Source organism: Eubalaena glacialis, chromosome 2 (assembly GCF_028564815.1).
Source record: "Eubalaena glacialis isolate mEubGla1 chromosome 2, mEubGla1.1.hap2.+ XY, whole genome shotgun sequence".
Classification (NCBI taxonomy): Eukaryota; Metazoa; Chordata; class Mammalia; order Artiodactyla; family Balaenidae; genus Eubalaena; species Eubalaena glacialis.
In genome coordinates, this window is record NC_083717.1 from 146,201,605 (window position 1) to 146,218,138 (window position 16,534).

The window sequence follows — 16,534 nt, forward strand, 5'->3', positions numbered from 1 at the left end:
TGTCAGGGAATGAATAATCCTAGTTCCTAACATATGAACTCAATTTATGTACCTGGGAGCAGTGTTTTTACTAACTGCTTAAAATTATTTTTCAGCACCAAAACATGAATTTATTTTTGTAGCACTTTAACACAGGAGAGAATGGTGTGGACCACGTCCAGGGACATTCAGATGAACAAATGTTAACTGTGGAACACCTGGTATGCTGTACCAAAACTGGACTTGGAGTGTCATGCACTGAATTAAATCTGCTCCTCGCCAGTCACCTGACTAAGATGGTTAATTTAACAGCAGTTTAGAAAACAGGTTCTATGGTGGATTACCTAGAAAACAAAAGCAGTGACTATAAGTGATGTGAACGGGAAGCAGGTCTATTATCTTATACTTAAGAAGGCTGGTACATGACAAGAAAACCATGCCTGAGTTACCAGATCAAACATAATTAAATCAAAATTACGACCAGTTAATTGGAGGTCATCAGTTTAGGAAGGGAAATAATGTTTCAAGTTTCAATTGCACAGGGTTCAGGTGGAACCTTATCAGAGAACAATGGCTCTGCAGCCTCAGAGGAAATCTGGAATTGGAGGAAAGGAAATAAATGCACTGCCTTGTCCAATACATAGACTACAGGACTGGCTGGGAAGAGAAGACAGAAGACAGAACTCCTTTGAATGATTCTAATGACCATCTACATGTAATAGGTATCATCTAGGAGTTGTAACTGGAGGTTAACTTAAGGTCATTATTCCAGTTAGGAACTTACTTTGTCATTTAAATTTTTTTCCGTATAAACAGAATACATCTTAACATATTAACAGTGGAGTAAAATCTGACAAGTTTTAGCAAACCATTCTTCAAAGGGCTTCTAGAGACATGGAATGATTCTCCCTGGGGATATTTGCTCTTAGCTGTGCTTAATGGTTACAGCATTCCATAAAACAACAATTTCTTGGACTCTATTTCATTATCTGCCCTATTAGTCTTCATTTTCCCTTTGTTCATGTTTCAGGCAAGTCTACATTTCATCAATTTTAAAATCAAAGAATAAGATCACAAGATGTTTTCAATTTGAATCATGCAAATACTTGCAATATCTCTGATAAGAAACCTCAAATTTCCCATATAGACATAGGTATAATTAAAAGATTAATTGAAATACATGGTGTCATATGTAATTAAAACATGTGAACTTCATTCATAAGTCCTCAGTGGATACACTTTAAAAGGCCAAGAAGAGAGAAAAAAGTCTAACCAGTCACTAATCTTCAGATCTTAACACTGTCCCAAATTTAAACAAACAAGCAAAGAAAGCAAAGTGAGAGAGAGAGAGAGAGAGAGAGAGAAAGGAAGAGAGAGAAGGAAGGAACCCAGAAACATTTGCATGTATCTAAATCTATTTCTCAATGTGCTGAGAATTATTTTTTCTTTTTCCTTATTTACCCCAAAGTGATGTTGCATATAAAAGGAAATGTGACATAATTACAGCCTCATTAGCAAAGACTAAGGCTGGCATTTCAGAACAATGGATTTTATACTGGGTGTTATATTATTATTACCCTTTTTCACTTTATTAGGTATAAAATAAATGACCTACAAGAATCCAAAGTATTTTCAAATTGATTTGTCTCTTGTGTTTTGGAAATGGACAGCATTACAATTCCTGGGCTGAACTCTGAGAGAGAAGGTTTTATTTTATTGAAATTCCTATCATTGGAGCTACAATAACTATCTTAACACCTTCATGATCATTCCTGGACATCTTTATTTTTCCTAAAGAACTAGTTTCCCCTGACCTGATCAGAATTCTAGTACTCAGTATCCTTTTAGCCTGTAAAATCAAGCTTCAGGCTAAAAATTCTCTTCGACACAGGAGGGTAGCTGTTCTTACTGACTTCCCTGGGGTCTGGTGGAGCCTCATCTCAAAATTAAATTCTGCCACAGTGGCTTGTTATACCAAGGTTTTCAAATGTCTTACCTTTTAAAGGCCATTCTAGTTCAAATTATCTCTCACGTTTTTCACATTTGTTTACTTTTCCCTCTTCCCAGTACTTTTCAGATTGAGAGCACTCACAACCATCCAGAATTCCTCTGTGAGGTTTCACAGGAGTGTGGTGAGGACAATGGGAGAAAAGAGATCCCGTGATGTGGAAACACTGCTGAGGCCCAGACTGTGGGCAGAGGCTTACATGTGTTCACTCATTTAATTTTCAACACGACCGCACAATGTAGGTACTGTTATTATCCCTATATTAGACAAAGAAACTGAAACACAGAAAGAGTTCACCACTAGTCAGTGGCAGAGCTGGGTTTTGATGCCCAGCAGGTTGGTTCCAGGGGCTGGATGTTTTTATCGCCTCTCCAGTCTGGGGTTCAGTAATAGTGAATGACAGGGAAAGTGTAGGCCTAATTCCAAGAGGAATGAAACATTTTTGGTTCCTATAATGTGAACAATAAAGCTTCTCAAGAATTGTTGGTATAGATTAAAGAAACATTTCACCTTAAGAGCTATGGTGGTTGGGAAAGCAATTCTACTCTGTCATGTTCTCTGAAGGTTCCTTTGTAGACTGTCTTTCCTTTTTATGGTGGTTGAACAATACAAATGGCATCTGAGGAAAGTTTAGACTTTAGAGGAAGGACAGGCTGTTTCTGGAAAGCTATCACTAATACTTTGCTAAGGATAAACGTGAACACAGGCTTTGAGGACACGAATTCCAGGCCCTCAGACCATGAACAGATTCCACACGAGTCTGCACGCGTGCTCATCACCATCACTGCCAAAGCTCTGTGCATTCGTTCTCCATGATTTACAGGAGGGTCTGTTCAGATCATACTGGCCTTGCCCATGACCTTGGTGCATACTCAGGGCTTTTAACATTCAACATTAGTTAATGAAGATAAATGTGTCCTTAGGTGAGTAGAGGCACTCAAGGGATTAACAGCCATTGGTCTATGTGCTAAAAACGCTTGATAGACCATTAGGTCAATGTTTCATCCTGGGCTGGAATGAACACACTGGTGTTTCATTTCAGTACTGACTCCTGAACCTTGGAACACTTTGTGTACTTAGGCAATTCTGGGGTAATATTTTTCTGGGAGAGGGTAGGTATCTGAAATCTATTCTGAGCCAAGCAGCAGAGCTCTTGATAGACTGGGAAAAAAAAATTAAAATTTCCTTCCCATGACCTGGTAAGAGTTGAAAATAGCAATTTAGAATTAAGGAAAAATGTGTTTATTACTCCATAATAAAAACAGAAAACAAAGTTTAATCAGTTGTTTTCTACAAAAGAAAAGCCTGAGAGATCAAGCACAACTCCCATAGTCTAGAAAGAGGGTAAGATGATTTTCTAATCAAAATGCAACTGGAAAACATGCCATCACAATTTAGGGATGTTTGAACAAAGAGGGTACCAGCATTCTCCACTCAAATCTCAATTGCTTGAGGGTGATGTGGAATCGGAAAGAGCAGATCAGTTAAATCCTTAACTAATAAGAGAATAATTTTAGGCAATGCATTTTAGCTGAGTAGCAGTTGGCCTAAGTGGAAATATTTAAAAACCAACCACAGACCTATCTTCTTTGATATTAAAAAAAAAAGGCACCTGAGATGAAATTTCAAAACCAGAGAGATACTCAGATTTTGAGTCAGGAATTAAACAGATATTCTAGTTGTAAGTTTGAATCATAGCTTTAAATGCATATTTCTAGTAACTTTGAAAATATTTTAAACTTTCTACTAATCCACTTCGCACAATTAGATATCATATATTGAAACTAACATATTGTTAGTCTCACAATGGTCAGATTAACACCATTCCAAATGCTACTTAAATTTGGCCATTTGTACATAGATATTGGGGTGTAATTTCTTGAGATATTTTTACTGACAAGCTGTGAAAGCACAGTTTATTAAACTGACTATGAATATCCTAAGAAAATAAAAAGACGAACACTACACCAGGCACGGTTGTGTATATACTAACAGATATCAAAGGGGCCAGTAGGAGAAGTCTTAACTACCGTCAATCAAGTTCTACTGTGTCATACCTTTTGGCTTTTTCTTTCCGTTGAAAGCATGACAGATAAAAATTATTCAGATTCTAAGGAGGACTGGGCTCTCACTGAATTAATTAAACTTAATGAGCACAAAGCAAAGCTTATAAATGAACTCTGCAGAGGGATACTTAACAGAAGTAAATTAAATTAACATGAAGTGTTGAAAAGGAAAATGGAATAATCCAGTCTCATACCAAATGACCTGCTAATATTAAATTCATAAATAACTGTTCTGGATAATTTTGTGTTCCAGGTGAATTTTTGCTGTGAGAGTTTTCTGCATTTTGGCCTTTAGCGTGTGTGGCATTCTCTCCTGTGTGTACAGTCATGTCCACACTTAACTCCTGTGTGCAGCCCTAAATGGCCAAGCGAGAATGCTTTAGGAATGTGGTCTGTGATGCACGACACGTGAACCTGCAGTTCCCACATCAGATGAAGGGCCAGTTCACTCCAGTACAATAGTTACCATGGTGCCAGCTGGCCGGGACTCCACCATGGCAGATGGACATGACTCAGGACGGATGGGGGAGGAGAGGACTCTCCAGCTGATTAAACCATCTGAAAGCCCTGAGGTTTCTATCCTCTACCTGCCCCTCCTCCTGCCCCATCACCAAGGCTAATTGGATTGGCTCTTTTTTTTTTTTCTCTTCCACCAAAAGCCCTTACATTGCTCTTTTGTGACACATTTTCTCCTCTGAGCTGCTTGTGACATAACCTTTCAATGATTCTACCTCCTTGAAGGAACTGGGCAAAGAGAGAGGCTGATCAAGGGGGCTTTACCTCAGGCTCTCTATACTACTTGGATGGTGACACATCACAGGCTACCATGTAGGTGTTAGAGAAAAACAAATTTTAAAGCTTGAAAGCACTGCTGCAACAAAAAATTAAATTTCTGAAGTTTAAGAGAAGACTTCAGTTATTCCTTGAAGAAGCCACTTAGTAAGGCATTAACTTTGCAGCACAAACCAGAAGTTGTGGGTGTGGGTTCTGGAACCATGCTCCCTGCGTTTGAATCCCGGCCGTGCCACTCACTAGCTGGGTGAGCTCAGGCAAGTAACCCAGTCTTCCTGTGTCTCAGTTTTCTCAGCTGCCTACTAGGATTGTGAGAATAAAATGAGTTAATCCATGGAAAGCAATTAGGAGTGTGTCTGGTTTGGTAGGCAGTCAGTAAATGCTAACTATTTTTGTTACTACAACGAAGGATTTTTATTTATAATCTATACACTGCTTACTTCGAAAATTAAGGCATCCCAAAGCAATACATATGAAACAAAAAGATGAGAAAACTGAAAATAAAAGAGGGCCAAAATCCATTAAAAAAATGAGGGACGTACATGTACCAGGGACAGGGATGACTGTAACTGCACGATGTAGTCTGTAGCCCTAACGCTCGCTGGGTTATATGGCTCTCTCTGTCTAATAAAAGCACGCATGCAGATTTTTCTTAAGAAACAAAAATGTTAAGGCACTGAATTCTAAGTTATTTACTACACGGATGCTTAAATTGGGAGAAGCAAGGAGCAAATCAATTTCTTCAGTTTTAAAAAAAGATCAGAAAATGACAAAGTTAGAGGGAGAGAGGACAGATCAGTGGTTGCCAGGGATTGGGGATGGGGGAGGGGAGGCGTGTGGGTGTAACTAAAAGGGGCAGCAGGAGGGAAATCTTTGTGGTGATGGAATCGTTCTGTATCTCGATTGCAGAGGCGGTTATACATGTGACCTGATGGCACCGAACTACACACACACACTGTACCAATGTCAGTTTCCTGGTTTTGATATTATGTGATAGTTAAATGCTAGATGTAACCACTGATGGAAACTGGCTGAAGGGTACAGGGGACCTCTCCTTAATATTGCTGCAACTTCCTGTGAATGTATAATTATTTCACAATAAGAAGTTTTAAAAAATCAGAAATATTTTTCAAATGGGCTATTACTTACACTGCCATAAAAATATCATTGCATGTTTGGTTTGAGCTTTTACCTGTTTTTCAAAGAGTTATTTTCCTTAAGATAATTTTAAGTACTTGTACTTCCCCTCAGCCACCCCAAATCGCAAACAGATCTTGCCATATCCCTGAATTGCATGGACCAAAAAGTTTAAAAAGTTAAAATTTATTTCATATTTTCATTTTCCTTCTGTGTCCAGGCTCTCATTTTCCTGACCACTATAGGCAGGCTGACTCTGATCCTCTCAAATTCCCGCTAATCTACACTCAATTGTTTGCCACTATCTCTACTCCTGTGGAAGCAGTCTCAATTCTAACTCCCTTGATTTATATCAATATATCTGGGTTACTATCTGTAACAAGATTTTATTTATGTACAGCTCTCTCTCTTTCTTCCTCTTTTTATGTCAGCTATTCTCTGATGCTGAGCATGTGAAATCTCTAAGATTCTCAAAGAGGCGAGCATTGAGTTGATCTTGACTTATCTGACTTTCTGAGAGGCAGGTCACCCAGCTAAAAGGGTACATTTCTATTACATGATAAGATAGGAGCCACTCCAGATTTTTGTAACATTAACCAGAGGGGTGTGCGTGTGTGTGTGTGTGTGTGTGTGTGTGTGGACTTTCCCACCTCTCAGCTGATTTATAAACCTGGAGGCTGCCTTTTGTTTGCTGCAATCTGGCAAGCCGCCTTTATCCTGCTTCCAGCACCAGGATCCACTCGGGGTACTGCTATGACTGGGCGGGGGGTGGCGCAGGCACTCACTTTTCATCTGCACAAAGTCGAGCTGGTGGATAGACTGCAGCAGAGGGCTGTTGTCCAGACTCAAGTCGAAGTCCGTGGTCATCCTGGGAGTGAGCGTGCCTTTCCCCCACTGATCCTCAGTCAGGTGCACTCTCCTTATGAGGGCGTCAGAAATCTACCACAACAAAAACCGCAGCCTAAGAAATACATCCCCACAATGGACACAGAGCTCTTCGGCTCTTCCAGAGCATCCCACCAAGTGCCTCGGGACTCACCCCCTTCCTGTCTCTGTGCAGGCAGCGAGGAGCCTCTTACGACGAGGGTGACCCGTGATTTATCATGAAAATCTGAACACTTTTGGGAGTCAGAAGGAGGCACTATATATAATCAGCTGCTGTTAATTGCTCTAATATATGATCTGGATATATGATCATGCTGTTTATGACCTATCAACTAAAAGCCAACAACATTAAATAATGATATGTTAGCAATTAGTTAAATCTACTAGAACCAATGGCCCTAAGTTTCTGATAGGAGCTGTGGGTATCCTGTCAAGACTTAGAAATTAGTTTTATTAAAGAGTTCAGAGAGGCTGCATATGCTAACCTGTAATATAGAATTTCCTACACTTTAAGCACATCATCTTCATGTATGACTTTATTCTTTGGTAGAGAACTTTTTCATTTCTTATATTTAGGTCCCCTCTGTTCTTGGCCAGTTTGGTAGAATGTCAGTTGGAAGGAATCTACATGTTCCTTAATAAAAGGTCCCTTAATCACTGGGATCAAAAGTTAAGTAAAATTTAGCTGACATCATAACATTCACTAAAACAACTCTGAAGAAATCATGAGACATCCAAGGAATGAAAAAACTTCAATTTATTTGGGAAATCACTGACTTACTGGCCAGAAGGAGGTGTCAAAAAAGGTAGAAACCTTGTATAATTACATCTCTAGCTGACAAAACTGTCCAGGATATTAGTAAAGGGACCCAATTCTTAAGCAAGGCAATAACTCTGCTTTGGAGGAACTTAGAGGGAATTATGTTTTCATGATCAAACATAAACAAAAACAAATTTAAAAGCCCATGCACTTCTCAATCTTGTAGCACGTGGCGGCAGAGACTTCTGAGAAGCCAGTGAAGTTCCGCAGGCACCCACGTCCACACGGCCGCACAAAGGTGGGTTCTGCTGTGCAGGGGCCCATGCCCAGCCAGGGCTGTTGGGAGTCTGGCCTTGGCGTCGTAGACTCAGTCTCGTGGGGCATTGAGAATCTGAAGCAGAAACTAGTTGACGCTTACCTGCAAAAAGCCACTAGGATCATTTTCCTTAATCACCTCCAGGCAGTACTCCATGAGACCCGTGGTCTGGCGCAATTTCACTGTGCAGTGAGAGATCTGATCTCGAACCACCTAGGATTGAGGAGACAACAGAATGGTCCAAAATGGCAGAGGGTAGAAAAGAAAGCAAACTGGGACTTTGGAAAGCTTCTTTCAACCAGAATCCAAGAGCATCATGGAATGGAACTAAATTTATGAGAATATTTGTGGCGTGGCAACGTCTGCCGTGGACAATGGGTCTGGAAGACCGATTGGATACTGGCTCTTACGGGGAGGGGCTTATAACAACTGGACCCATCAGAAAGGCACGCAGATGTTGGACCTCTGGGAAGCGGGTTACCTTGGTGCCTCAAGGGACATCTTCCACAGGTCCCCCTCACTCCCCTCTTCTGGGAGCTGCTCTACGTGGGAGGTCGTGGAGAGCCTGTCAAGGAGCTGAGTAACCTGAGGTGCAGCTGCAGCTTCTGCTCTGGGACAGAAGCCCTCTACCAGTCCCTCCTAAAGAGCAGACATCATCTGAACCCAGATCCTCTCTTGTTCCGATTCTCTTTTCCCTGGGTGGGTGGTAGAGTAGGGCTAGAGGTGGAACTTGCTGAAAGACAATGAGCTAATGACAGCAAGTATGCCAGAGAAAGATGGATACAGAATCAAGTTATAATCCACTTAGCATCACTCACTGCTTCACTTTGGAAAGCAGTTTCAAAGGCTATTTGCCGAGAGATGAGTCTACCTTAACCTAGAGAGGCATCTCTCTGAACATGCAGTTTTCGTCTCCAGGAAGTTGTCTTTGCCCAGTGTCAAGGGCATGGCAGTCCTTGAAAAGTTTCCTTCTTTAGAAATGTTCATCTTCTGTGTCCTCTGCTCAGTGACCCAAATCCTGAAGCAGTTTTTGAAGCACAGAGTTGAACAAGGGTTTTCTAGGAACCACAATTACTCATCCTCTATATTTATACTACTTGCAAAAAGCCTCAAAAATAACCACCATTCTGGATTTTATGGGTAATAACTAAAAGGGGTTTTAATAACAATTATTTTAAAACTTTTCCTTGTTCCTTCTTTTCAGTTTTCATTATAAATTTATTTTCCATGAAAGATTATGACATCCTCTTTCAAAAACAATAGGAAAATAAAAAAAAAGCAAATCACCTCACCACTCCAATGCAAATGGTTAAAGCATTTTGATATTTCCTTTCAGTTTTTTTTCTGAGCTAGATTTAGTTATAGCTGCAATTATAGTATGTGACAATTTTATCTCCTCCCACTTAACACCATATCATAGGCATTTCCCGTGTTGCCGCCATCAATAAATGTTACTGGTTACATAAATATCTGATTGCGTGGCTTATCATAATTTATTTAACCTATTTTTTGACACTTAAAGTTCTTCCTAATTTTTTGACAGTTCATCCGTTCATTATTGTTGATCTTCCTTTCTGATTTTTTAATTTTCATAAAATATACATAACATAAAACTTACTATTTTAACTATTTTTAATTGGACAATTCCGTGGCATTAAATACATCCACATTGCTGTGCAACCATCATCACCAACCATCTCCAGAACTTTTTCTTCTTCCCAGACTGAAGTTCTGTACCCATTAAACACTAACTCTACATTTCCCCCTCCTCCCAGCCCCTGGCAGCCACAAGTCTGCTTTCTGTCTCTAGGAATTTGACTACTCTAGGTACCTCATATGATTGGAATCATACAGTATTTGTCCTTTTGTGACTGGCTTATTTTTCTTACATAATGTCTTCAAGGTGTATCCATGTTGTAGCTTGTGTCAAAAGTCCCCTCTTTTTAAGGCTGAATAATATTCCATTGTATGTATATACCACATTTTGTTTATCCATTCATCCATTGATGGACACTCAGGTTGCTTCCACCTTTTGGCTGTTGTGAATAAAGTTGTTATGAACATGAGAATACAAATATCTGTGTGAGTTCCTGTTTCAATTTTTTTGGTTCTTGTTTTGGTATATACCCTGAAGTGGAATTGCTGGCTCATATGGTGATTCTGTTTAAAATTTCTCTTTTGAGAAATCGTTATACTATTTTCCACAGCAGCTGCACCATTTACATTCCCACCAACAACGCACAGGGTTCCAATTTCTCTACATTCTCACTAACACTTATTGTTGTCTGTTTAAAAAAAAAAAAATTGCCATCCTAGTGGGTGTGAAGTGGTATCTCATTGCGGTTTTGATCTGCATTTCCCTAATGACTAGTAATCTTGAGCGTCTTTTCACGTGCTTATTGTGTATCTTCTTTGGCGAAAAGTCTATTCAAGTCCTTTGCCCATTTTTAAATTGGGTTGTTTGGTTTTTTTGCTGTCTTTTGATGCACAAAGTTTATAAATTTTCATGAAGTCCAATTTGTCTACTTTTTCTTTTGTTGCCTGTGCCTTTGGTGTCATATCCAAGAAATCATTGCCAAATCCAGTGTCATGAAGCATTTGCCCTATGTTTTCATCTAAGAGTTTTACAGTTTCAATTCTTACATTTCAATCTTTGATCTACCTTGGGTTAATTTTTATACATGGCTTTAGGTAACGGCCCAACTTCATTCTTTTGCATGAGGATAGCCAGTTTCCCCAGCATCATTTGTTACAAAACTTCCTTTTTCCCATTGAATGGTCTTGGAACCCTTGTCAAAAATCATTTGACCGTATGTGTGAGAGTTTATTTCTGGGCTCTATTCAATAGTGGTCTTTTGTCTATCTTTATGCCAGTATTATACTTCATAGCTTTGCAGTACATTTTGTAATCAGGAAGTGTGAGAACTCCAATTTTGCCCTTCTTTTGCAACATTGACTATTTGGAGTCTCCTAATATTTTGACAGCTGATTTGTTATTGCTTTTAAACTTTTAATATAATTAAAATAACAAATAAAATGTAGGCTTTAAAATCTCTTTATCGGAATTGGTGAAAGAAACCAACTTTGATGTGAGGATTGTTTTGTGATTTTGACTGGCGGGGGTGGAGAGATCAAATTTTAAATTCACTGTTTGATTTATTTTCTTCTGACATCTAGTATGTTTCCGTCAAACTACCACCACCGTCTGTTGGTCTGGGCTCAAGGAATGCAAATTACTATATTTTATTATTTTACTTTAAAATCGGAAAGTAAAGAAAGGTTAAGTTTCTGCTTCTTAGGGGAAAAAAAACACCCACAGGTTAAACCCTTAAAAATGCAACACACAGGTGACCTACAGCTAATACGCTACTCCTCTCTGCTATATGAGGCTTGACTAAATTGTTCCCAGAAAATGTTTTTACATTTCAGCCGCCAGTGCATCAACGCCGCTAGGTAGCAGAAAGCTCAGCAGTCACCATTCACTATCCAAACGGCATCTGCTCTAGACTATGCAGAACTGACTGGTACTGAAAGTCCAGATAACAAGCACAGCCTGGATCTGAGTGCTGTAACCCAACGTAAGTCTGCTTGTGAGACAAAAAAGACGGAATTGTGTTTACTTTCCGGAACCTTCAGCTCAATGATAATTTTATGACCTAAATGTGCTGAAATAAATACATTACTCAGGCCTCATAAAATTCTATGTCTGCCTCTATACATTTCCTTCTCAAGCAAGGTTTTTTGATGCCAAAGGAGCTGTGGGAGTGTTGGGGGCTCTGACTACTCTGAAGAAGCTTCACTGTTGCACTGCCAAGAGTCTGTGAGTTTCAAGGCTGTTTGCCATTGGCTCCTGTAGTCCATGGTTCAAGCTTCTTGGAAGGACTCAACATCCCTAAATTCCTGGCTCTCAACTCCCACTGTTGCCACAATGGATGCTGGTCCATTTTTAAAGCATTTTAATAAACCGTTTCGCAATGATCACAGTAGCCTGTGATAAAAATCACTGTTAAAAATTAAACAGTGGGGTTCCCAGAAGCAGCATTTTTGGATGTTTCATAACTAACTTTTTTTTTTATAAGACTGAAAAAATTTTATTTATTTATATATTTATTTTTGGCTGCATTGGGTCTTCGTTGCTGAGCACGGGCTTTCTCTAGGTGCTGCGAGCGGGGGCTACTCTTCGTTGCAGTGCATAGGATTCTCCTTGCAGTGCAGCACAGGCTCTAGGCGCACGGGCTTCAGTAGTTGTGGCACGTGGGCTCATTAGCTGTGGCTCACGGGCTCTAGAGTGCAGGCTCAGTAATTGTGGTGCACGGGCTTAGCTGCTCCGCGGCATGTGGGATCTTCCCAGACCAGGGCTCGAACCCATGTCCCCTGCGTTGGCAGGGGGATTCTTAACCACTGTGCCACCACGGAAGCCCCCCCACCCTAATAACTAACTTTTAGTTTCTCAATTAATCTAGCAAGATTTCCCATCTTATGGAAATCAGCCAGATAATTAAATCTTTTAAGAGTATAAATATTTTTTTCTCTGAGTGTTTTTTTTTTAAAGATCTTTTTGATGTGGACCATTTTTTGAAGTCTTTATTGAATTTGTTACAATATTGCTTCTGTTTTATGTTTTGGTTTTTTTGGCCACAAGGCATTTGGGATCTTAGCTCCCGGATCAGGGATCAAACCCGTACCCCCTGCATTGGAAGGTGAAGTCTTAAACACTGGACCGCCAGGGAAGTCCCTCTCTGAGTGTCTTTATCAGCTTTCTTACTTGCTACCTTCTTTACTCTGTGTTATTTCTACCACTTATTATTATTATTTATTTCTACATTTTTTTATGGAAAACAATTCTTAGGAAGCCAGGCCATATCACTTTTTCTTTGAGTTCCACATTTCTGTGCAGTGGCTCTGATGCTCCGGAGAAACCCTTGGCACCATGTTTGCAGCTGGCTGGATTTAAGGAGTTTCTTTTATTTATTTATTTTTTATTTTTAATTTTTTTTGACTGCATTGGGTCTTCGTTGCTGCATGCAGGCTATCTCTAGTTGCGGCGAGCGGGGGCTACCCTTTGTTGCAGTGCGCGGGCTTCTCCTTGTGGTGGTTTCTCTTGCTGCGGAGCACAGGCTCTAGGCCCTTGGCCTTCAGTAGTTGCGGCACGTGGGCTCAGTAGTTGTGGCTCGCAGGTTCTAGAGCGCAGGCTCAGTAGTTGCGGCACACGGGCTTAGTTGCTCCGCGGCATGTGGGATCTTCCCAGACCGGGGATTGAACCTGTGTCCCCTGCATTGGCAGCCGGATTCTTAACCACTGTGCCACCAGGGAAGTCCGGATTTTCTTTTCTTAAGAAGGAAATGTACAAGTTGCAGGAGTGACACAAATAGGAACTTGGAAACAATCTTCCCTTTTTCATGTGCATTAAAGCCTAAACCAGCTCTCAGGGGACAATTAATCTGTGGTCCACTGTTTCAGAGAAGGCTTCCACAATTTTATAAGCAGTCACCATCTCTTCTGGATGGCAAGTCCTACTGATCACTCGAAGAGCTTTATTTTGTTGAGTGGCAAATTTATAAAGGTCATTTCTTGGGTCAGGATATGACACTGTACCTTTTTGGAAAAGGAGAATTTGAGAACAGACTGTTGTGCCCCTTTGAATACTTAGACTTTTTTAGTGTCAGAGAGTAACCCATGAGAGCTTATACAGTACAAATGTGAAATTTCATTCTGCCTATCCACAACTACATTCTCCCGCCACATCTCGAACAGGCCAATCTCTTGCCACTCAGCTCAGGTGATACAAAGAGCAGCAAGAACTGAGGTTAATTAAGGGGAATTTCATTATTTTATCCAATATTGACCTTGACACATTTCCTCCACCTCCATTCACCTCTCCATCGTACATGTGGTTCTTTAAAAATTGTTCTTTAAATCTTCTTTTTAATAAATACTTTTTCTCATAGTATTCTCTCTCATCATGGGGTCTGGAGGGATAACACTAATGAATTTTTAGTCTAAGTAAATACTAACATTCTCTCTCTCATATTTCAAGATATTCTTTCTTAAATAGAATCTATACATTTCCATCACCATTTAAAACAATTTCCTCTAAGTATAATGCAATTCTTTTTTTTTTTTCTGTCTAAGATACAAGTACTTTCAAGATACAGTCTTGAAGAATTTATTCTTCACAGGTCCCTTTGGTCAGTGGGGATAGTTTTTTCTATGTGTTCCATAATGTCCTGAAGCAAGATGCCCAACTGATACTTGGAATTAACTCATTGGTGAGTTACAGGTGAAGTACTTTGACCATTAGATTCATCTAGTAAAATAAATAATTCTCTTGATTTTCTCCTAGAGTAGAATATTATCTCCTATGTTATTACATTCACTGAAACTTAGAGGCATTTAAATTAAGGAAGAACATTTTTAATTTCTCACGTGCCACCATGCTCCCACATGGTTTATGGAAATGTGGCAGCTATTTCCCCCATTCTCTAGATACCATCCTCTGTACTAGTGTTATTAATTTAACCACATTGGCAACTAATTATTTCAAAGACAAGTCGGAGGTTTTGAGTTTTTAATCAATAAAAGGATCATTTAGGCCTATTAAATAAATAAAACACATACCTGTTTTGAGGAAGGCTTAAGATTTTAACAGTAAAACTGTGAACTTTCTATCTCAGAAGTGTGAATGCCAATAACCTCATCAATAAACATCGAGTGGAATATCCAAAGCATGCTCTTAGTGTATAGAATACTGTATCCTTGTACAGAGAAGTTAATGAAGGAAGAAATACAAGGTATTTGGAGGGAGAGAAGCATCCTGGTGTGGTCCCACCCACACAGGAGAACATTTACAATTTATGGTGTTCCGCAATGAAAGTGATGCATCCAGTATGGTGTTTGGTAAGATGGGAGATATGGTGGATTATTCCATCATCTTCAAAGTGTTCTGTAAGTGTCTTCTGGAGCTAAGAGTGTCACTCATATGTGGGTTTAGGCAAAGGGCATTAAAGAAGTTCTGTGACTGTGCTTCATTGGCATTGCCAGAGTGGGTTGAGGGTGTTTAAAGGTATGTCTTCTAACCTTGGTGAGTTCCAACTGTGTGTGGTGGCGTCCTGATGATTCCACGGGCTTCTTGGGCACTCTATTCCTTACAGGCCCTCTGTGACTTTTGCTCCTACACGGTGGGAAGCAGAGGACCACAGAATTTGCCGAATGAATTCCCCATTAATGCTAGTCTTGTAATCAATAATAACTGTGGTTAAATTATGAAAGTTGATCCCCAAAAGACTTCTGCTGAGGGCAGTCAAAGGTTTCAAGTGTTCTAGTGTGCCTAATTTTTCCAAATGTCTTCATTGTAATAAACTAATGGAACTCCTTGCCAGTAGTTTTATGGGAATTGAGTGCGTTATTGACTTTTTCTTTCTAGTTTGTTGTGTTTCTTTCTAGAAATGACTGTAACAGTCAAATCCTATCTAATTATTTTTAAATTCTTTGTGAGCTTGGTCATCTTTCCTTCCCTCCCTCCTTCCTGACTACCTTCTTCCTTTTCTTCCATTCTCTCTCTCTCTCTTTCTCTCTCAACCTGAATCAAAGGATTACTTGCCTATTATGAAGCATTGGCAAAATGGCTTAAGTAAGCCAATAATATCCCTAGGGTAAATTTCTACTCTTAATGATATGGCCGTATAACTAATTTTTTTGCTAACATAATGGGGACATACAGGCAATACATGGTAAATAATAACAAAGGTAACAATGACAATCATGATAATGAATCTAACAAAACCCAATGGTACACTTGGATTCAAAAGCAAGCATTCCATAGATAACTACAATTGGGACATGGAAGCCCTCTGTAAAAGTGAAAGCTCTATAAAACAGTAAGCTTTATGATTATCTCTCAGCATTCTCACTGAGTAATGTCATTGGTATGTTAATTTACCAACCACACATGGAAATTAAAGATTAGATTTTCTCAGAATATATTTGAATAGCTATAACTATTTTTTTTCTTTCAGAGGCTCTAGAGTTGCAAGGGAACCAAGAAACCAAGAAGACACCTGTCACCTATCACCTATCATCATAGTTGTGTACTATTCAACACATGAATTCATTCTAAAATATTGGGGAGAGAACACATTTAAGATGATTGTGGAATTATTTCAAATTCTGAATGTTACATAAATAAAAATAATTCTCAGATATTTCTTTGGGCTTACCAAAAGAAAAATGACATTTGTAAAGTTCCTGAAAAAAAGCATAGATCTCATTAATGGCACATTTTAAGTGTTGTCACAAATTCCCTCTGAGGATCACAGACAATGAAGATATTTTAAAGCCTTACTCAGCTAAGGAAGACCTGGGAAGGATGTTAACAAAACACGCAGTTCGTACAAGAAAACTGGGGACCCAGCTGACTCTGCTGATAGTGGGAATATTGCCCAAGTAGTACCAAATGTGAGTTAGTAATAGTTTTTGAAAGCTCAAAAGCATTTTTTCCCTCCAGTAGCTTTCTGACATTTGATTAGTTTACCACACCCTGAAAACAGACATTTGGCTCCCAGTGTGTTTTCAAACCACAGAACAGCATTAAC

General features: G+C 39.5%; 1 protein-coding gene across 20 annotated transcripts in view; it reads right to left on the reverse strand.

Moving 5' to 3' along the window:
- Positions 1-16,534, reverse strand: part of TRIM9 (tripartite motif containing 9) — a 100,311-nt gene that overhangs the window by 23,688 nt on the left and 60,089 nt on the right. For 19 of the 20 annotated variants that reach the window (XM_061182541.1, XM_061182540.1, XM_061182537.1 and 16 more), the window contains 2 exons: positions 8,046-8,156; positions 6,768-6,921 (listed from right to left, as the gene is read on the reverse strand). In XM_061182541.1, coding sequence (XP_061038524.1) covers positions 6,768-6,921; positions 8,046-8,156 — 265 coding nt within the window. The remainder of the gene's footprint in view (positions 1-6,767; positions 6,922-8,045; positions 8,157-16,534) is intronic. The other variant, XM_061182542.1, reaches the window with a different exon arrangement.